General features: G+C 58.7%; 2 protein-coding genes across 2 annotated transcripts in view; one reads left to right on the top strand and one right to left on the bottom strand.

Moving 5' to 3' along the window:
- Positions 1-5451, top strand: part of ANO8 (anoctamin 8) — a 12207-nt gene extending 6756 nt beyond the window's left edge. Inside the window, 10 exon segments of the mRNA XM_017879522.1 lie at positions 1-26; positions 28-523; positions 807-998; positions 1118-1249; positions 1342-1452; positions 3317-3986; positions 4808-4934; positions 4936-5029; positions 5031-5082; positions 5085-5451. The exon segment at positions 1-26 is cut by the window's left edge and continues 30 nt beyond it. Of these exon segments, the coding sequence (XP_017735011.1) occupies positions 1-26; positions 28-523; positions 807-998; positions 1118-1249; positions 1342-1452; positions 3317-3986; positions 4808-4934; positions 4936-5029; positions 5031-5082; positions 5085-5167 (1983 nt within the window). The 3' untranslated portion in view covers positions 5168-5451.
- Positions 5452-8390: 2939 nt separating this feature from the next.
- Positions 8391-12897, bottom strand: part of DDA1 (DET1 and DDB1 associated 1) — a 10752-nt gene continuing 6245 nt past the window's right edge. The window contains exons 4-5 of the mRNA XM_017879523.1: positions 12334-12395; positions 8391-9138 (exon numbers count right to left, since the gene is read on the bottom strand). Of these exons, the coding sequence (XP_017735012.1) occupies positions 9028-9138; positions 12334-12395 (173 nt within the window). The 3' untranslated portion in view covers positions 8391-9027. The remainder of the gene's footprint in view (positions 9139-12333; positions 12396-12897) is intronic.

Below are 12897 nucleotides of genomic sequence, written 5' to 3' on the forward strand. Positions count from 1 at the left end.
GGGGAAGGCGGGGAGGAGGGGACGGGCCTCCAGGGGCAAGGAGGAGGACGAGGACGACGACGAGGAGGAGGACGAGGAGGAAGAGGAGGACGAGGAGGAGGGCGAGGAAGGGGGCCTCCTGGACTGTGGGCTCCGGCTGAAGAAGGTCAGCTTCGCTGAGCGCGGCGCGGGGCGGCGTCGGCCCGGCCCAAGCCCGGAGGCCCTCCTGGAGGAGGGGAGCCCCACCATGGTGGAGAAGGGGCTAGAGCCGGGAGTGTTCACTCTGGCCGAGGAGGACGACGAGGCGGAGGGTGCTCCCGGCAGCCCTGAACGGGAGCCCCCGGCCATCCTGCTCCGCCGGGCCGGGGGCGAGGGCCGAGACCAGGGGCCCGACGGGGGCCCGGACCCGGAGCCCGGCTCCAACAGCGATTCGACCCGTAGGCAGAGACGGCAGAACCGGTCGTCTTGGATTGACCCGCCCGAGGAGGAACACTCGCCCCAGCTCACCCAGGCGGAGCTGGAGAGCTGTATGAAGAAGTACGAGGTGAGGAGGGGCGGGGCCTCGCAGGGGCGGGGTCTCGCAGGGGGCTGTTCGCACCGTCGGAGGGTGAAGGCAGTTGGGGTGGGAGAGAGTGGTGATAACAGGGCCCTTGATGCTGAGATGCTACAGGAGAGGAAGGCCTAGCCAGATAGAGGAAGCCTCTGGACTGGCCGAGGATGGGGACAGGCCCTGGGTCCATGTGGGATCATCTGAGGGAGGCGGGCTCAATGGGAGGAAGATTGTCCGAGGGAAGAGGCTTCCAGGTCTGAGGCCCGCCCACTCGCAGGACACGTTCCAGGACTACCAGGAGATGTTCGTGCAGTTCGGCTACGTAGTGCTCTTCTCATCCGCCTTCCCCCTGGCGGCGCTGTGCGCCCTGGTCAACAACCTCATTGAGATCCGCAGCGACGCCTTCAAGCTGTGCACCGGGCTGCAGCGGCCCTTCGGCCAGCGCGTGGAGAGCATCGGCCAGTGGCAGGTGGGGGGAAGCCAAGAGCTCTGAGCTGAGGCCCAGATGGAGCCCAGGTGCAGCTGGGAGGAGCCTGGGGTCTGGGGAGGCCGACTGGACCCCGCCTGAGCCCTCCTGCCACCCTGCAGAAGGTGATGGAGGCCATGGGTGTCCTAGCGATTGTGGTCAACTGCTACTTGATCGGCCAGTGCGGGCAGCTGCAGCGCCTCTTCCCCTGGCTGAGCCCGGAGGCAGCCATCGTGTCCGTGGTGGTGCTCGAGGTGGGGCCGGCGACAGGGGCAGGGGCAGCTGGGAGGCAGGAGGGCGGCCCCAGCGTCTGCAGCCTGCAGCCTCTTCTCTGCCACCCCTGCAGCACTTCGCTCTGCTCCTCAAGTACCTCATCCACGTGGCCATCCCTGATATCCCGGGCTGGGTGGCTGAGGAAATGGCCAAGCTGGAGTACCAGCGCCGCGAGGCCTTTAAGGTAGGGGGGCCAGGCTGGGCTCGGTTTTCTCACTGGTGGGGCTGCTGGTGGATCTCTGATCTTGATGACCAAGATCAGATGGTGCCTCTGCATTGGTGAGGGCAAATGCAGAGATTGCACAGAGTTGGGTGTAATAATTAGTGCTCCCTGGCTGGGTGCAGTGGCTCACTCCTATAATCCCAGCACTTTGGGAGACCAAGGTGGGAGGATCGCTTGAGCCCAGGAGTTTGAGGCGCAGGGAGCCATGATCGTGGCACTGCACTCCAGCCTGGGTGATGGAGCAAGACCCTATCTCTAAAAAGAGTAATAATAAGCAATAATAACTAGTGCTCACAACAGCTCCAGTAGCTTCTGGAATCCTGGTGGCATCCAGCACCAGGCTGGCCCTTCAGAACCTTCAGTCATCCACCAGCTTGCCCAGTTGCATCCTGTTAGGGGGCCAGGGACACAGCGGAGGCTTCCTAGAAGCCCAGCTTCTTCGGCATTCCTCAGAAAGCTACAGAATGGGCCAAGGAGCTCCCCAGTGCCTGCACAGGGAACATTCCTCGAGAATGACAATGTCCTGTGTCTGCACTGTCCCTGCAGCCTTTAGCTACAGGTGATGAGTGAGCACGCTGAAGTAGGACTGCTGTGACCAAGAAACTGAATTTTTATTTTATTGAACATGAATGCATTTAAGTTTACATTGACAGAGCCTTGCGTGGCTACCTGGGTATAGTCTGCTGCAGCCACGGTCCTTTTTTTTCTTTTTTTGAGACAGAATCTCTTTCACTCTGTCATCCAGGCTGGAGTATAGTGGCACAATCTCGGCTCACTACAACCTCCACCTCCCAGGCTCAAGCAATTCTCGTGCCTCCCAAATAGCTGGGATTACAGACACGTGCCACCACGCCCGGCTAATTTTTGTATTTTTAATAGAGATGGGGTTACACCATGTTGGTCAGGCTGGTCTCCAATTCCTGACCTCACGCAATCTGCCCACCTCCCAAGGTGCTGGGATTATAGGTGTGAGCCACTGCGCCCAGCCTGCAGCCACGGTTCTGTCTCTTGCCTGTTCTCTGGGAAGCAGGGGATCAGTTGAGGCTCAAGACTGGTTCCCACTTTACCAATTCCTAAGACGCTGTCTGGCACACAGCCGGGGACACAGTTGATGGCCAGTGAATGTTTGTTTTCTTTTCAATTCCCAGAAAGTACCGGCACGGGTCCAGGGAGTCATTCAGTTGCACCCAATAAGCCTCGGAATCTCTCTCCAGTTCCCCAGAGAATCTCAGTGTGGGCCCAGAGATGCAGTTGGCACCCAATAAGCTTTGTTTTTTTTCTTTTTTTGAGACAGAGTCTCGCTTTGTCCCCAGGCTGGAGTGCAATGGCACGATCTCAGTTCACTGCAACCTCTGTCTCCTGGGTTCAAGCGATTCCCCTGCCTCAGTATTCCGAGTAGCTGGGATTACAGGCATGCACAACCATGCTGTTAATTTTTATATTTTTGGTAGAGACGGGGTTTTGCCATGTTGGCCAGGCTGGTCTCGAACTCCTGGCCTCAAGTGATCTGCCCACCTCGGCCTCCCAAAGTGCTGGGATTACAGGCGTGAGCAACTGCACCCGGCCCCAATAAGCATTTAAGCCTCCCTGACTTCCACAGAGAGGCCCATCGTGTACCTGGGAATGCAGTTGGCACGCAGTAAGTGATTGGATCTCTCCCACTTCTGCAGGAAGCCCCCATTGTGGGTGCAGGGATACAGTTGGAACCTAATAAGCATTTAAGTCTCCCCCACTTTTGCAGAGAGCCCTGGCGTGCACCAGCCTCGGCTGGCACCTGCTAATACCCTTTCTTCTTAGTCCTGTAACGGCTTGGCTCTACCTGCAGAGACACGAGCGCCAGGCCCAGCATCGCTACCAGCAGCAGCAGCGCAGGCGGCGGGAGGAGGAGGAGCGACAGCGCCATGCAGAGCACCATGCCCGGCGGGAGCATGATTCTGGTGGCCGGGAGGAGGCGAGGGCTGAGGGCTCTGGGCTGGACCCTGCCACCTCCTCCGAGAAGGCCTCTGCCAAGGCCAAGGGCAGCACTGCGGGGGGCCATGGGCCTGAGCGGCCCAAACGCCCAGGGTCCCTGCTGGCACCCAACAACGTCATGAAGTTGAAGCAGATCATCCCACTGCAGGGCAAATTCCTCTCATCGGGGGCCACATCCTCACTGGCCGCTGCAGGGGCCGGAGCCACCGCCCGGCCTCCCCCTGCCCAGTCACCCACCGGCAGCGACACCCGCCTGCCCGCCTTTCTCAGCTTCAAGTTCCTCAAGTCACCCGAGACCCGGCGGGACTCTGAGCGCAGCCACTCGCCACCCAAAGCCTTCCACGCTGGCAAGCTCTTCCCCTTTGGTGGCACCCGGGCTGAGCCTGGGTCCAACGGGGCGGGCGGGCAGGCCCGACCAGATGGGACCCCCAGCGGTGGCGGCAGCCGGGTTCAGAGGAGTGGGCCGGTGGACGAGGCCATGGCTGAGGAGCTGGAAGCCTCCCGGCCCGAAGAGGAAGGCTCAGGTCACAAGCTTTAACTCGGGGGTGGGGACGCCGGGCCGGCTTTGGGGGTAGGGTAGGGTGGCCAGGCCTGGGGAGAGGGGCTGAAGGGGACAGAGGAGGCCCGGTCTTGGGTCCTGGCAGGGACCTGGGTCAGTGGTACATGCAGCCTCTCAGTTAAAGCCTGCTTCGTATCTCCAGGGCATTTGTTAGCCTAGAGCCCCGTGCCTGACCCTCCCCAGGGAGGGATGCCAAAGCCTACCGCACCCAGGGACCCCCCACCATGCTCCCCTGCCAGGAGAGATGAGGGAGGCCCGCTTCCCATCCAGCCCACCCTTCTGCTCCAGCTCACTCTGGGGGGGGACTTGACCCCCCAGGCCTCTATGCAAATCCACACCCTGCAGCCCAGCTGTTCAGGAAGGACTTCCTCGGAGGTGGGGCTGGGGCTGCCCACCCAGGGAGCTCCCACATGTGCTGAGCAGAGGTGCAGGCCTCACCCCTACCCTCCCACTCCCGCCACCTCCCTTGCCCCAATCCCAGCCTGGGCTCTAGCAACCCCCTCCCCAGGGAGCCCAACAGGTGGCAGCTGCAGCACAAGGGCCATAGGTCAGAAGCCAGAGGGACTTCCTCAAACTGTCCTCCCCCTGTGACCAGGGGGGGCCGTGCCCAGAGGCAGGGTATGCATCGGAAGCCGCCCAGGGGGCCGGCCCACCTCAGTCTCTGATCAGAAGCAATAAGGCCTTTATGTGCCTGGAAGCCCGGGAGGGAGTGTGGGCAGGGCTGCCAGCCCGGCGGGGTCCAGCGGGGGCGGCATCCCCCCGGAACGGCCCCTCTCGCCTCCGCAGGGACAGCGCTGGCCCCCGTGGGCGCCCCTGCCCTCCGCGACCCGCCGCAGCGGAGCCCCGCCACCGCGCCGCCAATGCCGCTGCCCGGCCCCCGACACCGCCGCCGGGCCTGCTGGCAGTGGGACGGCCTGGGGCTGCGGGGGTGAGGGTGCCGTTCCCCGCCAAGCGCCTGGCTGCGCCGAGTGCCGCCCTGTGCCGTGGCGGCCGCCACCCGCCCCCCAAGCCCTCTGCCGGGGACGCCAGCTTTTACGCCTCCCGGCCCCCACCGCTGCCACCTCGGAGCCCCTCGAGACCCCGGCACCCTCCCCTAGCCCCAGCCCCAGCCCCCAGGCCGTGTGCTGGCCCAGCGGCTGGCATTAGCTCTGCCCGCCCTGCCTTCTCTTCTCATATGCAATATCAGTCATTCACAGGGGCGGCCGGTCCCCAAAATGCAAGACGCCTTCAGCCCCCAACGGACCCCAGTATTGGCCGGCACCCCCCATCTGCCGTTTTCCTTTCCAAATGAAAGGAAACCCATAAAACCAACAGAAAACACACACACACACACACACACACAGAATAGGCGATTATTTATTTGTTTTTAATTTATTTTGTCATATTTTTGTAAAACGGCAGAAATGCAATAAAACTATATTTCAACAGTGCCCGAGGACAGAGCAGTGGAAAAGGGAGTGGGGTGGGGAGTCTGGGTGGCTGGGGCCTGGATTGGGCACCCCTCCCCCCATCCTGGTACAGGCTGGCTTGACCCTTGGGGCCTCCTCCCAAAAACTGGGTCTCGGCCACAGATGGAAAACTCCAGGCTGTGCCGCCTCTGAGACGGCCCAGATTTGGAGGCCAACTTCAGCCCTCGCTTCAGCCACTAGACAAAAGAAGGAATCTCTAAGTGCTGAAAAGAGGCGGCAATGTGTGCACAGGCCCCAGTCCTGAGTAAGACTCCTTCTCAATGAGGACAGAGTGGTGGTTTGCAAGACGTGCCCCCTTCTGGCACACCCACCTCCTGGAACATTGTCTGGGGAGCCAGAGACAGTGGGAAGAGCTTGTGGCATGAACATCGGAAGGCACCTGGCACCTGAGCCTCCTGCAGTCCCCAAGTTGCGATGCTGAGAGAATGGCACATTTAGGTAACCCCAGGGCACGGAGTGGCATTGGGATGCAGCAGGGATGTCCCACTGTGGGACGGACATCAGACCCAAGTCTCTGGGACTCTGTCGTATGACTCAGGAACAGGAATGTGGCCTCTCAGACCCTCAGGTTTGTCAGGAAGAAGAGGACAAATGTGTACACATCCAAAGGCTTAAGGCTCAGAGACCAACGTGGCCATGCAGGAGGGCTGGGTCAGAGGACCTGGCTGGGGCCAGTGTGAGCAAGGGGCCCTTCAGGAGGCTGTGGAGAAGTCAGAGTTCACTGGAGGCAGGAGAACAGCCTGTGCAAAGGCGGAGAAGGTGGAGGCAGTTTGGGGGAACAGTGGGGTACGGAGCACCCTAAAGGCAGGAGGGGTAGGCAGAGGCTGGCTCAGGGGCCCGGCGTCCTACCACAGGCAGTGGGAGTCACACAGGGTGTGTATGCCAGGTGGGGCATGTCCCAACAGATCCAGCGGTTGTAGGGGGAGGCCACAGGGAGGCGAGCTGGGACACAGCCCTGAGACCCCATTGGAGGGAGCTGAGGCAGGGGAGGGGAAGGAGGTGCCTGCCCAGCAGCCCTGCAGACCCATGGGCAGACAGCACAGTCAAGAGAGCCCCCAGCCACTCAAAGCAGAAAGTGGGGGCCAGAGAGGTCTAGATAGGCCTAGGGGAAGGGCGGGGGTGCCCCCTGCTCCCACTCTGGCCCCTGGCCTTGGAAGCTGAAGTCCCACCATCTCAGTCATTCACAGACGGACACCACAGGCCTGCCCAGGTCACATCAACCCTGGGGACTGGGACTCCCCAGCTGGGCTGGGAGCCTCCAGGGCATTCAGCCCAACCCGGCACTACTGACCCGGCACTACTGACCGCGGTCAACTGTGTATTTCCTGACCACCTGCCCTGTGACCACACGGACCCTACAGCACCATCCCTGTGGTGCAGACACTTCCGAGAGCTGGGAGACACAGCTGGGTGGCCGTGCTGTGCCTGGGCCGGGTCAGCCACTCCTTGTGTAGGATGGGAGCCCACCCTGACACTGTCCGTCCTTGGGAGAGATGGGCTGCCCAGGCCCGAGGGTCTATCTGGGGCAGACGGACCCTCACCCTCCATAGCCCAGAGTCTCTGCTAGCTCTGTGGCCCAACCCCACACCATCCCAACGCCCTCAGACTCAGCTCTCAAAACCAAGACCTCTGCCAGGCACGGTGGCTCACATCTGTAACCTCAGCACTTTGGGAGGCTGAGGAAGGCAGATGACTTGAGCCCAGGAGTTTGAGACCAGCCTGGGCAACATGGTGAAACCCTGTCTCTATGAAAAAATTTTTAAAAATTAGCCAGGCAGTGGGGTGCGGTCCCAGCACTTTGGGAGGCTGAGGCAGGCGAAGCATCTGAGGTCAGGAGTTCAAGACCAGCCTGGCCAACATGGCGAAATGCCATCTCTACTAAAAATAGAAAATTTAGCTGGGTGTAGTGGTGCACGCGTGTAATCCCAGCTACTCGGGAGGCTGAGGTAGGAGAATCGCTTGAACCTGGGAGGCGGAGGTTGTAGTGAGCTGAGATCTCGCCACTGCACTCCAGCCTGGGAGACACAGCAAGACTCCATCTTAAAAAAAAAAAAAAATTAGCCAGGCATGGTGGTGTGTGCCTGTGGTCCCAGCTACTTGGAAGGCTGAGGTGGGAGGAATGCTTGAGGTCGAGGCTGCAGTGAGCTGTGATTACACCACTGCACTCCAGCCTGGGCAACAGTGCAAGACCCCAACTCAAAAAAACCAACAAAACAAAACAAAAGAAAACTAAGACCCCTGGCCCCGCCGCCAGTGGGGGTGATAAGGGAAGAAGCGGTGTTCCCCCAGCCCCAGGCTTAATGGTCAGGGCCACAAACCTTCTGCCAAGAGCCCGAACACCCCCTACGTACCCAAGTTCAGCCCCAAACCCAGCCCAGCTGGCGGAGGAGGGGTCCCCATGAGCAGCCATGGCACATGCCAACTGCCAGGTGCCGACTTTCTGTACAGCTCCTCTATGACCCAGCAAGGGTGAGGCCACTACCTGGGACAGCAAGACCAGCCAGATGCCATCTGTGCTGTCACCATGGCTCACGGGAGTGGCAGAGGCCGGAGACCCCAGGCCCCCAGGTGAGGCTGGCCGTCTCTGCGGTGGCTGACAGGTGTACTGCCCTGCTCGGCGGTATCCCAGGCAGGGGGCTGACCCTGCTCCATCCTTGGCACCATGGACCGTCTCTCAGGAATGACCTGTCCTTGGGGTCACCTTGACAGGAGAGGCAGAGGGGATGGTCCCGGCAGGTCTTGGCCTTGAACATGGTGGCCTCAGCAAGCCCACGAGAGAATCCAGCCGGTCCCGGAGCCCCTGGCGTGGGGGGCCCTTCTCACTCCTCTTGGTGACAACAGGGATGACTCCCAGGGGCTCCGTCCTCTGCAGCCAAGGTGTGTGGAGCAAAGACGCGAGGTCAAGTAGGAAAGACCCTTTTATTGGGGTGGACACGGAGCACGCACTAGTCCATGATAAAAATAAAATGACTCGAGAAAGATCCCAAGGGCCGACTTCTCCCCGACGTGCGCACACGCTGAGTGAGGTCTGGGCATGGGAGAGGTCCAGGCAGAGCGTGGGACAAGACCGAGTCTCAAGGGCCTGGACCGGTGTTGGGGGGAGAAGGCCACTCGGCTGTCCTGGTGGGTTGGCTGCCCCAGGCCCGCCTTTGTTGCCCAGCCACAGTAAAGCCCCCGCTAGAGACCCTCACAGACACACTCTGGTTCTCTGAAGAACTGGGGGCAGGAGTCGGGGAACTGGCCCGGTGGAAGGCGGGGTCAGGGGACAATGTTGTGTTTTTTTTAAAAAGCATCTACCAACATCACACTACTGGGTCTGATGTCCCCTTTAACCAACGCTTGATACAGGTTACAGCATAAATAAAAACTCAAGGAAAATAAATACATCGGCTCCTATGAGGTTGGAAGTGGTGTGGACGCAGGGTGTGGATGGGCCGGCAGGGAGGCGGGCGGGCGGGGTGCTTACACATGGCGGGCAGGCGGGTGGGCGACCGAGGAGCAGACCTGGCAGGAGGCGCCTGTGTGGGGTCGAGAGTCTTAAGTGTCCTCGTGCATGTCTGGGCTGTCGGTTCGCGCCACCTTGCGGGGAGGTGCGGAGCTCTCGCCTTCCAGCTCCACTTGCTCCTGGTCTCTCTTCTTGGCAGCGTTCTAGGGGACAGGGGAAAGAGAGTGGCTGTGAGTCACTTTTTTCAGACAGGCTCTTGCTGGAGTGCAGTGGTATGATCATTGCTCACTGTAGCCTCAACCTTCCGGGCTCAAGCAATCCTCCCAGCTCAGCCTCTGGAGTAGCTAGGACTACAGGCACGCAGCACCACGCTTCATATTTGTACTTTTGGTAGACATGGGGGTCTCACTATGTTGCCCAGCCGGGGGCTGTGAGTCTTCACATGAGTGGAGCTCCCAGAGTCCTAATGCCAGCCCAGGCCCCTGCAACAGCATCACAGAGGTTAAGCCTGGAGTACAGTGGGGGGTTTTGGGGTCCCCGGCTGAGCAGTCCCTCCTACCACCAGGACCTGCCCTGCTAAGCCCTGCCTAGAGCACTTCCTGGACCCACGGCTGGGGATAGACAGGTGCTTCCTGGGCACCCAGAGGAGTCACCCCCAGCACGTGCAATGACACACAGGGCTAGTTTCTCAAGCACTCAGAGGAGCGATCCACCCAGCCTGGGAATAAAGGGCCTTTGGAAGCCACTGGGGATGCCGCACATCAGCGCAACAGAGAAGCACATGTCTCCTTCTCCAATGTGGAAACCAAGGCCTGGAAGCAGGAGAAGGGGTGGGGTGGGCCCAGCAGCTTGGATTTTCGGCAGCAGTCACTTTGCCACAGAGTCCCCCCACCTTCCAACTTTGCCCAGGGTAGGTAGCCACCCACTGTTCAATGTTAAGTAAAAAAAGCAAACTTGCCAGGTGCAGTGGCTCACGCCTCTAATCCCCGCTACTCTGGAGGCTGAGGCAGGAGAACTGCTTGAACCTGGGAGGCGGAGGTTGCAGTGAGCTGAGATTGCAGCACTGCACTCCAGCCTGGACAACAGACAGACTCCGTCTCCAAAAAGAAAAAAAAAAAAAGAAAAAAAAAGAGGGCCGGGTGCAGTGGCACTTTGGGAGGCCGAGGCAGGTAGATCACTTGAAGTCAGGAGTTCAAGACTAAAAATACAAAATCTACTAAATCTACTAAAAATACAAAAATTAGGCCAGGCATGGTGGCACACGCCTATAATCCCAGCCTACTTTGGGAAGCCAAGGCGGGCGGATCACCTGAAGTCAGGAGTTCAAGACCAGCCTGACCAACATGGAGAAACCTCGTCTCTATTAAAAACACAAAATTAGTCAGGCATGGTGGTGCATGCTTGTAATCCCAGCTACTCGGGAGGCTGAGGCAGAATCGCTTGAACCTAGGAAGCAGAGATTACAGTGAGCCAAGATCGCACCATTGCACACCAGCCTGGGCAACAAGAGCAAAACTCCATCTCAAAAAAAAATAATGATAAAATAAATTAGCCAGGCATGGTGGTGCGTGCCTGTAATCCCAGCTACTCAGGAGTCTGAGGCAGGAGAATTGCTTGAACCCGGGAGGTGGAGCCTGGGAGGAGGAGGTTGCAGTGAGCCGAGAACATGCCACTGCACTCCAGCCTGGGCGACAGAGCAAGACCTCATCTCAAAAACAAACAAACAAAAACAAAAACAAAAGAAAAAGAGGAAAAAATGTCCCATGTGCAGAGGCAGCCACTAGGAAGGGAGCTGGGGCACCAGAAGCGGCGGGGAGATGACTCTTCACGGCAACTACACTCTCTCATTTCCACTTTTTAGAGACAGGGTCTGGCTTTGTTGCCCAGGCTGGAGTGCAAAGGCACAATCATGGCTCACTGCAGTCTCAACCTCCTGGGCTCAAGTGATCCTCCCACCTCAGCCTCCTGAATAGCTGGGATAACAGGAACATGCCACAGCCAGCTATTTTTTTTTTTTTAGTGACGGGGTTTTGCTGTGTTGCCTAGGCTGGTCTCAAATTCCTGGCCTCAAGCCATCCGCTCCGCTCGCCTCAGCCTCTCAAGCCTCTCAAGCCTCTCAAGCAGTTCGGGGTGTGAATCACCACACCCAGCCACACCCTCTCATGTTGCCTAGATTTTTTTTTTTTTTTTTTTTGAGACCGCCAGGCTGCAGTGCAGTGGCATGATCTCGGCTCACTGCAATCTCTGCTTCCCAGGTTCAAGCAATTCTTCTGCCTTGGCCTCCAGAGTAGCTGGGATTACAGGCGCGAGCCGCCATGCCCGGCTAATTTTTGTATTATTAGTAGAGACGTGGTTTGAGACGGGGTTTCACCATGTTGGCCAGGCTGGTCTCGAACTTCTGACTTCATGATCTGCCTGCCTAGGCCTCCCAAAGCGCTGGAATTACATGCATGAGCCACCACGCCCGGTCCAGATTTTTAATCATGTGTACACACTTCACCATTCAGAAAAGATTCTTTTTTTTTTTTGAGATGGAGTCTGGCTCTGTCACCCACACTGGAATGCAGGGGTCCGATCTCGGCTCACTGCAAGCTCCGCCTCCCAGGCTCAAGCCATTCTCCTGCATCAGCCTCCCGAGTAGCTGGAACTACAGGCGCCCACCACCACGCCCGGCTAATCTTTTTTGTATTTTTTAGTAGAGACAGGGTTTCACTGAGTTAGCCAGGATAGTCTCGATCTCCTGACCTCATGATCCGCCCACCTCGGCCTCCTAAAGTGCTGAGATTACAGGCGTGAGCCACTGTGCCCAGCCTTTTTTTTTTTTTTTTTTTTTTTGAGACAGTCTTGCTCTGTCATCAGGCTGGAGTGCAGTGGCGCGATCTCAGTTCACTGCAACCTCTGATTCTCCTGCGTCAGCCTCCCGAGTAGCTGGGATTACAGTCACGTGCCACCACACCCAGCTAATTTTTGTATTTTTGGTACAGACGGATTTCCCCATGTTAGCCAGGATGGTCTTGATCTCCTGATCTAGTGATCCACCCGCCTCAGCCTTCCAAAGTGCTGGGATTACAGGTATGAGTCACCATGCCCAGCCTCAGAAAAGATTCCATCTAGTTCATACCAATACAGTCTACCTAATGCCAGGGCCATAGAAAGCCAGGCCTGGTGGGTGCTTGGGCCTGGCCTCCAGCCTGCTGAGCACTGGTGTCCTGCGGCCTCTGCACAGCGGTTCCCTCCATTGGAACGCTCTTCCAGCTCCTGGATCGCCCAGGGCACTCCTACCCAGCCCTCAAGGCCCTGCTCCAGTCACTAGAGTCCTTCCTGTGCTCACAAGCCCCTGCCAGGCATCCCATCTCTGTACACCCACAATCCCCGCACGGGAGCCCTGCGGGCCTCACCTTTTTGTCCCATTGCTGATGCAGGTAGCGCAGAAGGATGTTTGTCTTTTCTGTCACGATGACTAAGGAGGAAAGACAGAGAAAGTCGCAGATGCGTCCCCTCCCCGGGCTCCTCCCCTGACACTGCCCTGGGAGGTCTTTTTGGGGCTGGAACTCAGTATCCCCAACTCCGGAGATCTCCAAAAGTCCCATGTTTTTGCTTCTGAGCACACACGCAGCCACTCCCAGCGGCCTGAGCCAGCTGCTTTCAGGGTCCCTGCTCCCTGCAAGGGATTCCATCCTTGGATGGGGAACCAAGCCCAGCCACTGAGACTCTCGTGCCTATGTTTCTCCCAGGCTGACTAGGAGCACATACCGCATATCTGTGCCCAGTGACCACACAGCCCCACCCCACAGGCTCCAGATGGATAAATGCTTTAAGAGCAGGGTCTCACTCTGTCACCCAGGCTGGAATAATCATAGCTCACTGCAGCCTGGAGCTTCTGAGCTCAAATGATTTTCCCACCTGGGACTATAGACGCACGCCACAACGCCTGGCATATATATATATATATATATATATAT

Source organism: Rhinopithecus bieti, unplaced genomic scaffold (assembly GCF_001698545.2).
Source record: "Rhinopithecus bieti isolate Rb0 unplaced genomic scaffold, ASM169854v2 scaffold_9899, whole genome shotgun sequence".
NCBI classification, from domain to species: Eukaryota; Metazoa; Chordata; class Mammalia; order Primates; family Cercopithecidae; genus Rhinopithecus; species Rhinopithecus bieti.